The sequence below is a fragment of the Pelophylax lessonae genome, assembly GCF_965119305.1.
Source record: "Pelophylax lessonae genome assembly, chromosome: 2".
Lineage (NCBI taxonomy): Eukaryota > Metazoa > Chordata > Amphibia > Anura > Ranidae > Pelophylax > Pelophylax lessonae.
In genome coordinates, this window is record NC_138769.1 from 669,785,214 (window position 1) to 669,799,979 (window position 14,766).

Below are 14,766 nucleotides of genomic sequence, written 5' to 3' on the forward strand. Positions count from 1 at the left end.
TGCTACCTATGTTTGGTAAAAAAAAATCACGAGAATTGTATTTTGATTGGTTTGCGCAAAAGTTATTGCGTTTACTAACAAAGGGAAAGATTTCTGTAATTTTTGGTGTTTTTTATTTTAACGCGTAATGGCGGCGATCTGCGATTTTTTTTGCGGGACTGCGACATTGCGGCGGACAGATCGGACCCTTGACTGACATTTTTGACACTTTTGGGGGTACCAGTGACATTACTGCAGTAATCAGTGCTATATATATGCACTGTTACTGTAAAAATGACACTGGCAGGGAAGGGGTTAATTTTATTGGAGAGGGAGGGGTTAATGTATGCCTGGTGCTCACTGACGTGTAGGGGGGGAGGTGACTGAGTGAGTCATGGACAGATCGGATGTCCAGCTATGCTGAACAGTCCGATCTGTCACTCCCTGTCACTATGGAGATCCGCCCGCTGTGTTTACACACAGCGGGGCGGATCTCCAGACTCGATCCCCGACAATCGGGTAAGAGCAGCGGCGATCGCCGCTGCTCCTCCCCTGGCCCGACTCCCGCTGTGAATGAAAACAGCGGGAGCGAGCCTCCGGCGGCGCGCAAACCCCGCCCAGAAGGGGGAGTGTCCGACGACGTTAATACTACGTCGTCAGACGATAACAGCCACTCTGCCGCAGTAGTATTACTGTGAGCAGACGCAAAGTGGTTAAGAGCATAATTTGTTCCACAAAACATGCTTGTAATCCAAAGCACTCGTACAGTCAGGTCCATAAATATTGGGACCGACACAATTCTAATCTTTTTGGCTCTATACACCACCACAATGGATTTGAAAGGAAACAAACAAGATGTGCTTTAACTGCAGACTTTCAGCTTTAATTTGAGGGTATTTACATACCATACAAATCAGGTGAAAGGTGTAGGAATTACAACAGTTTGTATATGTGCCTCCCACTTTTTAAGGGACCAAAAGTAATGGGAAAATTGGCTGCTCAGCTGTTCCATGGCCAGGTGTGTGTTATTCCCTCATTATCCCATTTACAAGGAGCAGATAAAAGGTCCAGAGTTAGCCATCATTAGACTGAAAAAACAAAACAAACCAATCAGAGAGATAGCAAAAAACATTAGGTGTGGCCAAATCAACTGTTTGGAACATCCTTAAAAAGAAAGAACGCACCGGGGAGCTCAGCAACACCAAAAGACCCGGAAGACCACGGAAAACAACTGTGGTGGATGACCGAAGAATTCTTTCCCTGGTGAAGAAAATACCCTTCACAACAGTTGGCCAGATCAAGAACACTCTCCAGGAGGTAGGTGTATGTGTGTCAAAATCAACACTGAAGAGAAGACTTCACCAGAGTGAATACAGAGGGTTCACCACAAAATGTAAACCATTGGTGAGCCTCAAAAACAAGAAGGCCAGATTAGAGTTTGCCAAACAACATCTACAAAAGCCTTCACAGTTCTGGAACAACATCCTATGGACAGATGAAACCAAGATCAACTTGTACCAGAGTGATGGGAAGAGAAGAGTATGGAGAAGGAAAGGAACTGCTCATGATCCAAAGCATATCACCTCATCAGTGAAGCATGGTGGTGGTGTCATGGCGTGGGCATGTATGGCTGCCAATGGAACTGGTTGAATTCTGAAGTGTGTCGGGCAATATTATCTGCTCATATTCAGCCAAATGCTTCAGAACTCATTGGACGGCACTTCAAAGTGCAGATGGACAATGACCCGAAGCATACTGCGAAAGCAACCAGAGTTTTTTAAGGAAAAGAAGTGGAACGTTATGCAATGGCCAAGTCAATCACCTGACCTGAATCCGATTGAGCATGCATTTCACTTGCTGAAGACAAAACTGAAGGGAAAATGCCCCAAGAAAAAGCAGGAACTGAAGACAGTTGCAGTAGAGGCCTGGCAGAGCATCACCAGGGATGAAAATCAGCGTCTGGTGATGTCTATGCTTTCCAGACTTCAGGCTGTTATTAACTGCAAAGGATTTGTAACCAAGTATTAAAAAGTGAAAGTTCGATTTAGGACTATTAATCTGTCCCATTACTTTTGGTCCCTTAAAAAGTGGGAGGCACATATACAAACTGTTGTAATTCCTACACCTTTCACCTGATTTGGACGTGAATTACCCTCAAATTAAAGCTGAAAGTCTGCAGTTAAAGCACATCTTGTTTGTTTCATTTCAAATCATTGTGGTGGTGTATAGTGCCAAAAAGATTAGAATTGTGTCGATGTCCCAATATTTATGGACCTGAATGTATATCTAAGCAAATTTCCCCAGAAAAAAAATAATGGAAACTCAGTTGATTCATTCCACAACTATTTATTCATAAATTCTTCATTCTATAGTCCATATAAAAAGATTATAGCAATGTGATAGGTTGTGTAACCATAAAATGTCCATCCACAAATGGCAGCCTCCACAAGGGGATTAGAAGCAAAAACCAGCAGAAGCTACAGAGTATAAAAAGGAGAAAAAAGGTGCCTCTAAGTGTAGCAATATGGTTAAATTTAGTGAAGGTACAACATTTAGTAACTCACATGGTTGATAATTAAAACAGGCACATCTAAGTATGCAGGCATCCGGGGTAAAGCTGTGCACATAGATTGATCTCCACACCACCACCCTTCACCGCTGTCAGTCTGCAGTTGTGACCGGGAAGACTACCCTGCAGTAGAGCGATCTGAAAGTGAGGCTTGAAGCACTCATGGAGCGCAGTGTGGAGCGTAGTGTGGAAGGGAGGACGTTGATGGCAGTGCGGAGGACGGTCTATGTGGACAGCTTTACCCCAGATGCCTACATACTTAGATGTGCTTGTTTTAATCATCAACTGTGAGTTGCTAAATGTTGAACCTTCATTAAATGCAACCATATTGCTACACTTCATGGCGCCGCTCTTCTCATTTATACTCAGTTGTGACGTGACGCTACTTGTATTTCAAGACATTGCTTGTTTATCAAGTCAAAATTTATTTTAAAATTTTGCTCGTCTTCCAAAGCGCTCTCAAACCAAGTAACTCTCAATTCAAGGTTTTACTGTATAGTAGGTCACATGCATGTGAGGCAGGTTATGCACAACTGCAAACGAGAGACCATCATAATATTAATAAGAATTACAAATAAGAATGATCAGTGATCTTAGAATATAAGAAAGGTAAGGACTTTTATATTAAAAAAAAAAAAAAGGCCAGCAATGTGACCAGTAATAATTTCAAAATTTGTCAAATGCAATGTGACTCTCAGTTAGAGCTAAAACAATAAAACAAAAACTTATACTAAAGACTAGATCTTAAACTAAGTGTAAATTTGGGTAAGTGGGCTCCTCAAAAGATCCCCAAAACTGGTCCAACAGAATACCGGACATATGTTTGCACAATGGCAAGTATACGGCTAGACATCAGGTATCTCAGCATAATAATAAATCCAGCCCGCCCATATATCCTTAATTGTAAATTAAAATTCAAACAGTGCTGTGCCACAAATATATGAATAAACCATATAGTGCAATATTACAAATCTAAAATGGTGAAATGATACTCAAAGTGAAAAAAAGAATCCCCACGATCAAGTGCCCAAATGAGAGTCCATATATCAGAAGTATATCTTGATAGAATTAGTCAAGATGATGATCCACCATCCAGAGTAAACAAACAATAATGTGCTAGTGCTCTCGTCCACCTGTGCAGTCAAGCCACTCACCCCATATTTTGACCCCTGTATTACCAGTGGGTCAAAATCAGCAGTTCTTCTCTGGGGACAAGTGATAGATCCGGTATTCCTCTGTGGCTTAATCTCCTTTCAGCCAGCTCTATGAGCCTCAAGACTAGTCACCGGTATATGAAGGAAGAAAAGACTGGCAGAATCTAGTGCTCTCTATTAGATTAAAATTTATTGTACCATAAAAAAAAAATGATCAAACACTCACAAGTGTGTCACTTAAGCAGTGCAAGCTAATCTGACATAAAGCATAAGTATCTCTTCATACACCGGTTGTTCCCTCATATACCGGTCCATTTGGGGGAAGTGGTTAAAGGTCTAAGGCTACCCATACATTATAAAATGTATCTTTAGATTTACCAAAACCATATAATATAAGGAGGTGAAACCTAAACACTTTCAACTTGTATGCAATTCTGATATGTGACTGCTGTACCATGTACTTGTATTAGAAAGTATCCTGTTCTCCTTGTATTGCTTCCTTTAAGTTAAATCCCTGGTGTTTCTGCCAGTCTGTTAGATATTTATTCCAAATTCCATAATTCGGTACTTATTGGAATTATATTATATTCACAGCAAGCTTGCAAAATATATGTGATTTTATGATTAACCATAATATTAATATGTGTGAATGACCTTGATCCGGTGATTAACAATAAGTTTCTTCATCTGAGCTGAGGCAGTAAAATGTCAGATAATTCTGGGGTATGTAGCTAGTTGGAAGATGACATATAGGGTATCTGGTATAGAATGTCATGGGAAGTCAAGAATAGGATCCATGTAATACTAGGAATATACATATATTAATTAATGTTGGGATTAGTGTAATCCCAGTCATAATTAATCGTATTTGTATGTATTTACTTAATGTTATACAAGTTGTATAAGTTGGTTATATGTGTTACTTTTGTGTATGATAAATGATGGTTATATGGTATAACATGACATCAATCACATAAGAAACATTACAAGAATAGAGTGTTACATGTGGGCTTGTCAACCAAAGTCCATATATGACTTTATGAGTTTAGTACCTCCTCTTGTATAGAATAACTGACGTTAGCAGAAGTTATGTATGCCATACAAGGTTTTGAGCGTTGAGATTATGACGTCTACATGCAAGATAAATTGCCAGGAGATTAGGACCTCAAGAGAGGACACACAGACACATAGACTAGGGAAGATCACACACATCACTTCTTCTCCACACAAATCTATACATAGACTTTTTTGACAACTTAAGCAGGTGTTTTGCTCTCTGAAAATCACACACATCACTTCTTCTCCACACAAATCTATACATAGACATTTTGACAACTTAAGCAGGTGTTTTGCTCTCTGAAACCTAGAAATGTAATTTCCTGCTTCTTCCCAGACTAGGAAAGATTTACACTGAAGGACAGAGGAACATACACATGTCGATACAGCCATGATTTCAAGCTGGACACATTTTTCAGAAGCATTGTTTTTATTCCTTTATTTTTACCTACACTGAACTGAACTGTTATACCCTTTACATTGTATTGTTGATGCCGAGTGTGTTTGAATAAAATCACACTTTGTTTTTAAGTCAGTCTGGCTATCAATGCTAATCGTCCGGAAACGCCTAAAGATATTAGAATATTAGATATATTCTATATTTTACACAGTCCCTCTACTTTCCTATTAAAAACTGACCACACTAAGCATAACAGTACCCCGTGGTTGGTTCTTTAGCTATGCTGGGAATCCAGTGTACACTCCTCCAATGACCAGACTTGTCCTGACAAGCCCCCGCCGCACAGCCATTCACTGGCAAGCTCAGTGTGCCGCTGCTTCTCCTCTCCCCAGCTCTTATGCAGCTGAGAACAGAGAGAATGTGATCATTTTTAAAAAAGGAAAAAAAAAAAAGGTATTTATAATAATTTTTTATATTTATACAAAAATGTTTTGCCTTTTATTTCTATTGTACACTGAATGGGTCGTTTTACAAGGTGATCTTTTATAATCACTTTAAGTTAATGCGATCAGCTGAATGCAAATATTCTCACCACTATGTGTTAGGATTTCAAATAAATCGATTTACTTGACATGTAGCAATACCAAAGTCACATGAAAATGACTATCTGTAAAAACGGTATAACACAAAAGGAATGCTCACTTTTAAAAATGTACTGTAATTCAGATAAATAAAATAATCCAAGATATCCTAATTCTTCCTAGAAATTGATACCATTTATTTTTTCTGGCATCTAGCTTTGCCAGTTTATCTGAACTTGATTTATAGTTGCTAAATTAAAAACATCCTGGATTATCAGAAACCTGAAGATCTCTAGCATCTAGGAATGTGCAAAAGGTCTATTTGACCTAAATTTCTTCTCTTCAAATAGGCAATGCAGCGAGTCCCTGTTTTCCAATCCCACCTCTCTTCTGCAAATGTTCTCTTAGTATTTTCTTCTCTCAGCTCTCTGGCTGTATAAACTCTGTAGCTTATGCATGGTCATGTTGATAACCTTGATGATCTAATCAAGCTTTTCATCTCATCTAGTCACAAGTGGAGGGATTTTGGCTAAACCGTTATTGTCCTAAAATGAAGCCGCTCAGAATCTTTCACTTTGCTCTTTGAGCTGCTGGAGAAAAAACAAACATTAACAAAAACAAAAATCTCTCTTTTTTTAACCTCTATATTTAGAATGGGCTTTTGGGAGTTTATTTATTTCATTTAGGGCCAGTTAACACTGGACCACACGCGTTCCTGTGCAATCCTGCATGTTCTGGTTAATTTTATTGGGCTGCAATCGCACTGGAACAAAAAGGAAAACGAGTGCAAGCACTGTTTCCAAAACACACTACACTAAACCACATGGTACTGCGGTACCATGCAATTTGGTGCTGCAAACACACTGCATTCGCTTCCAGCGTTTGGAGTGTCATTAAGGCCCCTTTCACACTTGTGCGACTTCAAAGTCGCGCGATTTTACTGCGACTTTTGCCACGATTTTGACTGGGCTTGAATGTCTTTGGCCTCAAAATCGTGCCAAAGTAGTGCAGGGACTACTTTGAAGTCGGTACGACTTCAAGTCGCACTGATATGAATGTTACTCATTGGAAATAATGGAGAACGACTTGTCATGCGATTTTGCAGTCCCAAATCGCATGACAAGTCGCACAAGTGTGAAAGGGGCCTTAAGTGATTGTAAAGTCTTGTTTTTTTTTTTTTTAAACAACAAACATGTTATACTTATCTGTTCTGTGCAGTTGGTATTGCACAGAGTGGCCCTGATCCTCCTCCTTCCTGTTGAGTGTCCCCACAGCACCCAAGCCGAGTCGCAGCTCCCTGTGTCCATTCAGACATGGAGCCATGTCCGTGCCCCGCCCTCTTTCTCTCCCGATTGGCCTTAATGACTTTGATTGACAATGGCAGGAGCCAATTGTGCCACACTGCTGTCTTGGCCAATGAGGAGGGGAGTCCCGAGCAGCTGAGACACTCCTGCAACATCGCTGGATAAAGATGGGCGCAAGTAAGTATTATGGGGGCGGAGGGGGATACTGCACACAAAGGGTTTTTATCTTAATGCATAGAATGAATTAAGATAAAAAAACCTTCTGCCTTTATAATCCCTTTAACAGTACATAGGCATTTGCATGCAAAGTGCAAGGGTAGCAGTGTCACCTGCGGTGCGGAATGTGCCTCTCCCACACAGAGTTTTGGTGTAAACTTGCCCTTAGTGTTCTTTGAAATTTTTTTTAAGGTGCGTGTATTTTATTGTTGTGTACTATTATTTTGCACGAGAATTGAGGTAAATACGGGTACCATGATCCATATGCTTTGGAAATGTACAAAACTTTTTCAGGTTCAAGAAATGTTTATAGAAGTCACATCACAGACTAGATGCCCTTAATGCAGTTACTGAATACCAGCTAGAAATCATTAGGCTCATCTGACCGCCAATTCCAGCTTTAGACAGCAACAAAACAAAAAAAATAAATAAAAAAAACAATGGGTAGAGCCCCATACCTGGAGGAGAGCAGGGCTCATATTTTATGGGAGGCCATTAAAAAAAAAAAAAACCAAAGAAGACTACAAAAGAAAAAAAAAGTTCCAAGTTCAACACACAAATAACAGTGTGAAAATGTATTATAGGGAGGAGGCACGGAAGGAGAGAGAGTAAGAAGAAGGGAAGGAGAAAGGGCAAGGAGGGAAGAGAAGCCTCGGAATGCCAACGCACACCTAGTCCCCTTATCACATACCATAGCAGGAGGGCTAAAAGTCAAAAGGTGCAATGCCCTTTGATCAGGCTGGGAGTAGTCTATCCACTGGGCCAAGATTTTTAGTAACCTGCCATGCTTCTCCTCCAGTATGCCCATCAATTTCTCATCAACCAATATGTCATCCAGGAGAGTTTTAACTTCCTGGAAATTAAGTGCTGAGGATTTCCAAGAGTGAGCAATAGTCTGTAGTAGTAAATATGAAGGTAATACATTTAGCAGGCTTAGGAGCCTCGGGCATATCCATGTCAATACTGGAAACTCATTCTGAACAACATCAATACATTTTATTTTTTGTTAATCTAAAATTTCTAAGATTTGTATTTTTGGCTGGTTAGAGAGGGGACAGTTTACTCCATATGTGCATACTGACATTGCTTGATTATTATTTATAATACATAAACTTATTGCTCAAAAATGGATCGCACTACCACATCTTACTGTTATGTGGAAACAAACGGTGAATATAAAAATCTAAAAAAGTCACTGCGCTTGGGTAAAATCAAATAAACAAAGCGGTCAGCACCAATATTTGTGAAATATGCCGAGACTTAGCCGGCTAACACAGGGGTTAGACAAAAATATGGAAACACTACGTGATTTTCAGGTGGGAAAGTGACGACATGTTTCGCGTTGAAATCGGAAGTGAGGTTACATGGGACGGTAGGCAGCATAAACTCCAAACATACAAAGAAGACTAGACACTCCAAACTGGATTAAAAAAGGCTGCGGCCTTGGTTTTCACAAATATAAACAATTACCCATAACACTTTTAACCACTTAAGCTCTGGAAGATTTTACCCCTTCATGACCATTTTTTGCTATTTTGGCATTTTAGCGCCTACAAACTATAGTATATTTACTGGAATTTTTATATTTTTAAAATATTTTCATACTACTAATGGCGGCCATCAGGCCATCAGTAACTTATAATGGGACTGCTATAGTGCGGCAAGCAATCTGACACTAACTGATGCTGAACAAGAACTGACTATCTGCAACTGACATCACCAGTGACATAATACAGTGACTCAAAAGCAATTCTTCCCTCAAACCCTCCCTGCCCCTATGCTGACGGTACCTTGGTCAGACCATGATCCTATCTTGGTTACATGTAGGTCTCCCTGTGGAGTGGAGGAACTTCGTATTAAGTCAGTGGAGTACTTTTAAGGCTTAAAAGCAGTGGTGCTCAATTTTCTTGGCGATTTTCTTGGCGAGGGCAGCCCACAGCCCCCCAGCCAGCCAACCACATAACCAACTCGCCAACCCCCGCCCCTCCTAATCGTCTGTCAGGCCCATTGCTAGCCCCTGCACTTACCCCATGCAGGGGGCGGACGGCTTCTGCCCCTGCGTCTCCTCCCGAGTCCTGGCGGCCACTTCTCCTCCTGGCCAATCAGGAGTTAGGACTTGCTGCCAATCGGGACTCAGGACCCGCTTCCTGATTGGCCTTGAGGAGAAACAGGAAGCATTAGCGAATACTAATTCGCTACTGTCACACAACTGTGCCTCCGGCTCTAATCATATGCTTCTAAAAAATAAAACCCATTGGAACCCATGCGTCCAACGCCCTGCATGTAGATTTGGTGCCAGACGCATAGATTAGGGGGCCGGAGCCCCGGCTCCCCTAAAATATGGGCCACCACTGCTTATAAGGCTGTCATTCGTGGTCATTTGATACAGCAGGCTTCTAAATGAAAGAAGGAGAGGTTGGCCCATTTAGCAAGCCTAGAATCGGAGCAGGATGCAGCAACAGCTCTACTGAAGCAAGTTCCCTCCCGGGCTGAACCATGACAAGGATTGAGCATCTCCGAGCAGATCCTGACCTATGTTTGACAGATACAGTGGAATGCTAACTCTGCTGGACCAAACAAAAATGATATGCTAATAGTAATAAGATGGGTTCAATGTTGGCCAATAAACTTAAATCCTTTGCTCTCAGGCATTCAGCTTTCTCATTTAAAACTAGATTTCAGGTAGAGATGGGCTGTTCGAGTTCCCATGTGCCTGATCCCGCCAGGAAGCCAACACTGCACGTGGCACCTGCAGATCTGGAAAGGTCTCAGTGCCTTTGATTAGCAGTGTGCAGTGTCGGCTTCCTAGCGGAATCAGGCACTTGGGAACTCGAACACGCCCGAGCCCATCTCTAGTTTCAGGTACGGACTGCTAATCTGGTCAAGATACTTGACGAATTCCACCATCTATCAAAGCTATATTCAGCTATGTCCCACCACAGACATTAATACCTTCCTAGCTGAATCCTCTCTCTCGGCCTTATCAGACACAAAAGCGTGACACTTTAGTTGCACCCATCACAAAGTTAGAGGTGCGTCAGGCTATTAAGGAGCTAAAGGCTCACAAACGCCTGGGCCCAGATAGTTTCACAGCCCTTTCTTATAAAAAATCTCTCCGACATAGTGGTTACACCCCTTACTTCCATGTTCAATAGCCTTAGGGATGGTGCTAGCCTTACACCTAACAGCCTTAAAGCCAATATAGTAAGGATACCAAAGCTAGACCAGGATACGCAATCTTGGGCCCAATTTCCCTTTTAAATGGTGATCTCAAACTATTGACTAATACTCGCATCTCGACTAAATAAAAGGTCATTCACGCCCTAATCCATTAGGATCAGGTGGATTTTGTGCCCTTACGCCAGGCTGCAGATAACATTCGGCGTGCGATACTTTTTTCTCACTATGTGCGTCAAAGAACACAGCAACTTCTCCTGCTCTCCCTGGACCTTCCAAAAGCTTTCCTGGACCTACCTGCTAGTTTCCCTCTGGCCTCGGTGAGATACATGGGCCTTGAATCCCCCACTTTCCCCATTGCGAGAGGCATGCGGCATGGTTGCCCCGTCTCCACTTTTCTTTAAAAATCGCACTAGAACCTCTAGCAGCCCATATAGGTGCTAATCTGAACATAAGGGGGTAGAGTTGGCTGGAGTTACTCACAAATTGGCAATGTCATGCTTCTGTATGTTTCTTCTCCGCACACCACCTTACCAAACCTTCTCCCTCATGGGCAATTTTGAGACCATCTCGGGCCTCAACATCAAATCGTAGGCTCTGAACGTTTCTCTACCCGATTCTCTCAATGACTCTTTGCGAGTGCAATTTCCTTTTCAGTGGACATCCTCATTAAAAACGTACTTGGGTTTTCATCTTACCGCTTCTTTTGATTCTCTATATGCCAATAACTATCCCACTCTTATATCCTCTCTGAATCGCTTGCTGGATACCTGGGATATTCCTCAAATCTCCAGGATGGGTCGTATTAATGCCATCAAAATGTCCTTTCTCCCCAAATCACTACATTTATTTAGGGCTCTTCCTATCCCCCCCCCATGTCATCCGTATCTTGCAACGCCGCATCCTAAAATTTATCTGGGGTAGCACCAAACCACTGCTTAATAGGTCTCTTTTGTACATCCTGAAAGCCAGGGGTGGGCTGGTAGTCCCAAATATTGCCCTCCATTATAAAGCTGCCCAGATCACCCCCATCGCCCACCTACATGTAGGTAATTCGACTACTCTATGGACCCTTATTGACGTCTTGGATGTCGACTCTACCCCTCTTTCCTCCATACCATGGATTCCTCCTGCACAACGCCCCAAATCTCTGAACCCCATTTTGGCTCACACTCTCTCGGTCTGGGACTCCATTAAATATTCTGCCCGCTTAATATCCCCCTACCTTCCTCTTTTGCCTCTGCTTAACTGTCCTCTGTTCCCGCCCGGGATGGAGAATCAACAAAGTTCTCTACTCATGGCCAGAGGAGTCTGCTCATTCCAATGCTTACGGAACTCTCACAAGATCCCTTAATCAGAACGTTTTCACTATATACAAATCTGACACTTTGTGGAGTCTCTTACGAGGAGTCACAAACCCCTTTTATTGTCTACTGCTTTTGAGACCAGATGTAGAACCAACCCAACCACTCAGGGCGTGATCTCTTTGTTATATTCCTCTATATTGAACAATACTGGACGCAAATCCCCATGTACTGCAATGAGTGGCCCTGTTCAAACCCTCTCGTAATGTCATCGCTCTTAAAAATTCTCGTTGGTACCTTACCACAGCTAGGATCGTGAAATGTCAACCATCGTACTCGTCTAATTGTTTCTGAGGTTGCCCATCGCAGATGCTACCCATCTGGAACAATCTAATCACTCATATTTTTATGACGACGAAGCAAACTATAGCGCAGTCATGGAAGACACCGCTTCTTAGATTTGAAGAGGTTAAGAAGAGGGTTCATGGTACACTTATCAATGAAAGATTAAGGATAAGTAAGACAAATTCCAATGGATTTGGCAGCCCCGGATAAACCACTTCCCACCCTCTCCCGATTTTTAGATCTGTAAAGGTTCCATGTGACAGAGGGTAAAAATCCCCTGGGGTACATTTCTCTTTTTTTCCCTCCCCCTCCTGCTCGCTTTCTTTCTCTGTCTCCTTTGTAGCTTGCCCTTATGTGCTTCCCTCCCCTAATGCTGTGCTCATGTAGGGTCCAGATGAACTGGGTAGGCCATGGACGCCTAAATTACATTTTTTTTTTTCTCTCCCTCTTTTTTTAGTTTAGTATTACCCATTTTCCATTACAGTATTAAACTGCCGTTGCTTTCATTTTGCATTTGGGGAGCAATGTTTGTACAATGTGTACTGCCATTTAAGGTGCATACTTAGTTTTTATAATTCTTTTTTTCTCTTGTTATATTGGAAAACTTTAATAAAATCTCAGCAAAAAAGGGAAAAAAAATAAATAAATAAAAAACTGTCCTAAATCTCTCCGATTTCAGAGAGCTCCTCACGTGGAGCCTACATCCCTGTAATTGATGTTCCAAGGCATCATTGGGGGCTGTGATGAAATGGCTATACTGAAATTAGTGCTGACACTCTCAAAGATCAGGCTTTCCATATGCGAGAGCCAGCAGGGACTGTGTTTGGGAAATGCCTGTACAGTAAAAAACAGCAAAAACAGGTTGCCATCATTAGGTTACTGACAAAAAAAAGTAGGAAAGGACTGGCTCTATATAGCTAGACCTGCACGAAGAACCAAAGACCTCATTTTGGCTAGAGATATACTTTAATGTTTTGTAAGGGATATGTTTAAAAATGGTTTGTATTGGCAAATGCATCATTGGCCAAATAATAAATATGGTAAATGTTACCAAAATTTCCCATGGAAGAGAAGAAGGCCCACATATGGGCTGAATGGTGGCGAATGCTACCTAATTAAGCCAAGGCACATGTTAACAGGGAATGCATCTTAGAACTATAGCAACAACCAAAGCAAATCAACCACTGGCTGCTTTAAAAATATTCCCCTCTAGTCAATATCAAAGATATGAATTTTGACAAATCTGTAATTTCTATAATCTTGGAGTACAGTACTCACTCATTCACATAGCTGGGGTATCTGAGAATGAGCCCTTAAAGCAAAAACTATACTCACACTTTCACCAGCACTGCAATATCTGGAAGCTCCCCGCTGGTTACTAACAGCTAGAGCTTCCGGATATCAATCTCCAGCCATTTTCATTGGGCGGGCCAAGATGGGGGGGGGGGGGGTCACTCTTGTGCATGTGTGGGAGTTCAGTCATCTTGGTATTGCCATAAATGTACACTGAGCTGCATGTGCATTCAGTATTTCAGCCAAAGAAGATAAAATAAATCTCAGGATGACAAAAAATAAATAAATAATGGGAAATTCACCAAAAAGGGCACAAACAAAAAAGCTTCAGCATTACCGAGTTAGTGGGATTATATGGGTACATTACAAGCAGGACCCAGCAAAGCATTTGCTAGTGCCCAATCACCTGAAGGTAGCAGCATATAACCTATGGTCTATGAATCAATTCTTGTGTCTGTCCTGTACTGTACAATAAGGATAGAATGCTTTATCACTTTAATACATCATAGATGCACCACATATAAAATGTGCTTGTTTTAGTTACCATTGTGGCAAGCACTGCAGAAAACAGCATTCCCATATGACTGAAAAGACAAAAAGACTTGATTACCTTTTATATAATCCAAGAGTCTTGCCAGCAGAGTTTCCCTTTCTGTAATGAGTTGTTTCCCGATATTTGGTCTCTTAACCATTTCTTTATGTTTCTGAAAAGCTTGCAGGAGCTTAAAAAATAATAAAAATAAAAAAATAAAAATACAGATTAAAAAAAAATAAAAAAAATTATATATTTTTTTTTTTTTTTTACAGCAGGGAAAAGAGAAACAGACCTTTTTTTTTTTTCTTTTTGGTGTTTGTGACACCTTTGTGAAGATATAACTTACTGCTCTTCAGAAAGGCTTCTGGTGACCCATGAAATTCCAAGATGTGCTGACAGCACCAGGGGTCAGCTGAAGCCTCTGTACATTAGTACCAGTACCATATTAGTACCAAACTTTTAGAATGCATGGCTACATCCCCTGAGGATATCAGACATAGACTGACAAAACGGCATTGGGTGGTGTTTTAGACATGTCATTTCTGGTCAGCACGACCGCAGGTGGAGCGCAAACTGGCGATCCTTTACAATACATGCTGATCCCTGCCTTCTTTGATGTAAGTGTAATACAACCTTCTTTTTTAATAAATGATTTTGAATGACTGCACCACGAGAGTGTTTCTTCCTCTCCCTCTCTAAATGGCAATACTGGAGCTTTGAATACGCTATTTATATACACATTGAATGGATGACAGCAGCAGTTTGAATTCATTCCTGTGACCTCATGAATGACATCTTTGATTTTCCCATATGCGCAATTTGACTCCCTGTAATAGGAGTCAATCATGTCTGG

The 14,766-nt window shown here is 41.3% G+C and overlaps 1 protein-coding gene across 1 annotated transcript in view; it reads right to left on the bottom strand.

Moving 5' to 3' along the window:
• DYNC2H1 (dynein cytoplasmic 2 heavy chain 1) overlaps nt 1-14,766 on the bottom strand; it is an 807,725-nt gene that overhangs the window by 770,205 nt on the left and 22,754 nt on the right. Inside the window, exon 9 of the mRNA XM_082246437.1 lies at nt 13,989-14,100. Coding sequence (XP_082102563.1) covers nt 13,989-14,100 — 112 coding nt within the window. The remainder of the gene's footprint in view (nt 1-13,988; nt 14,101-14,766) is intronic.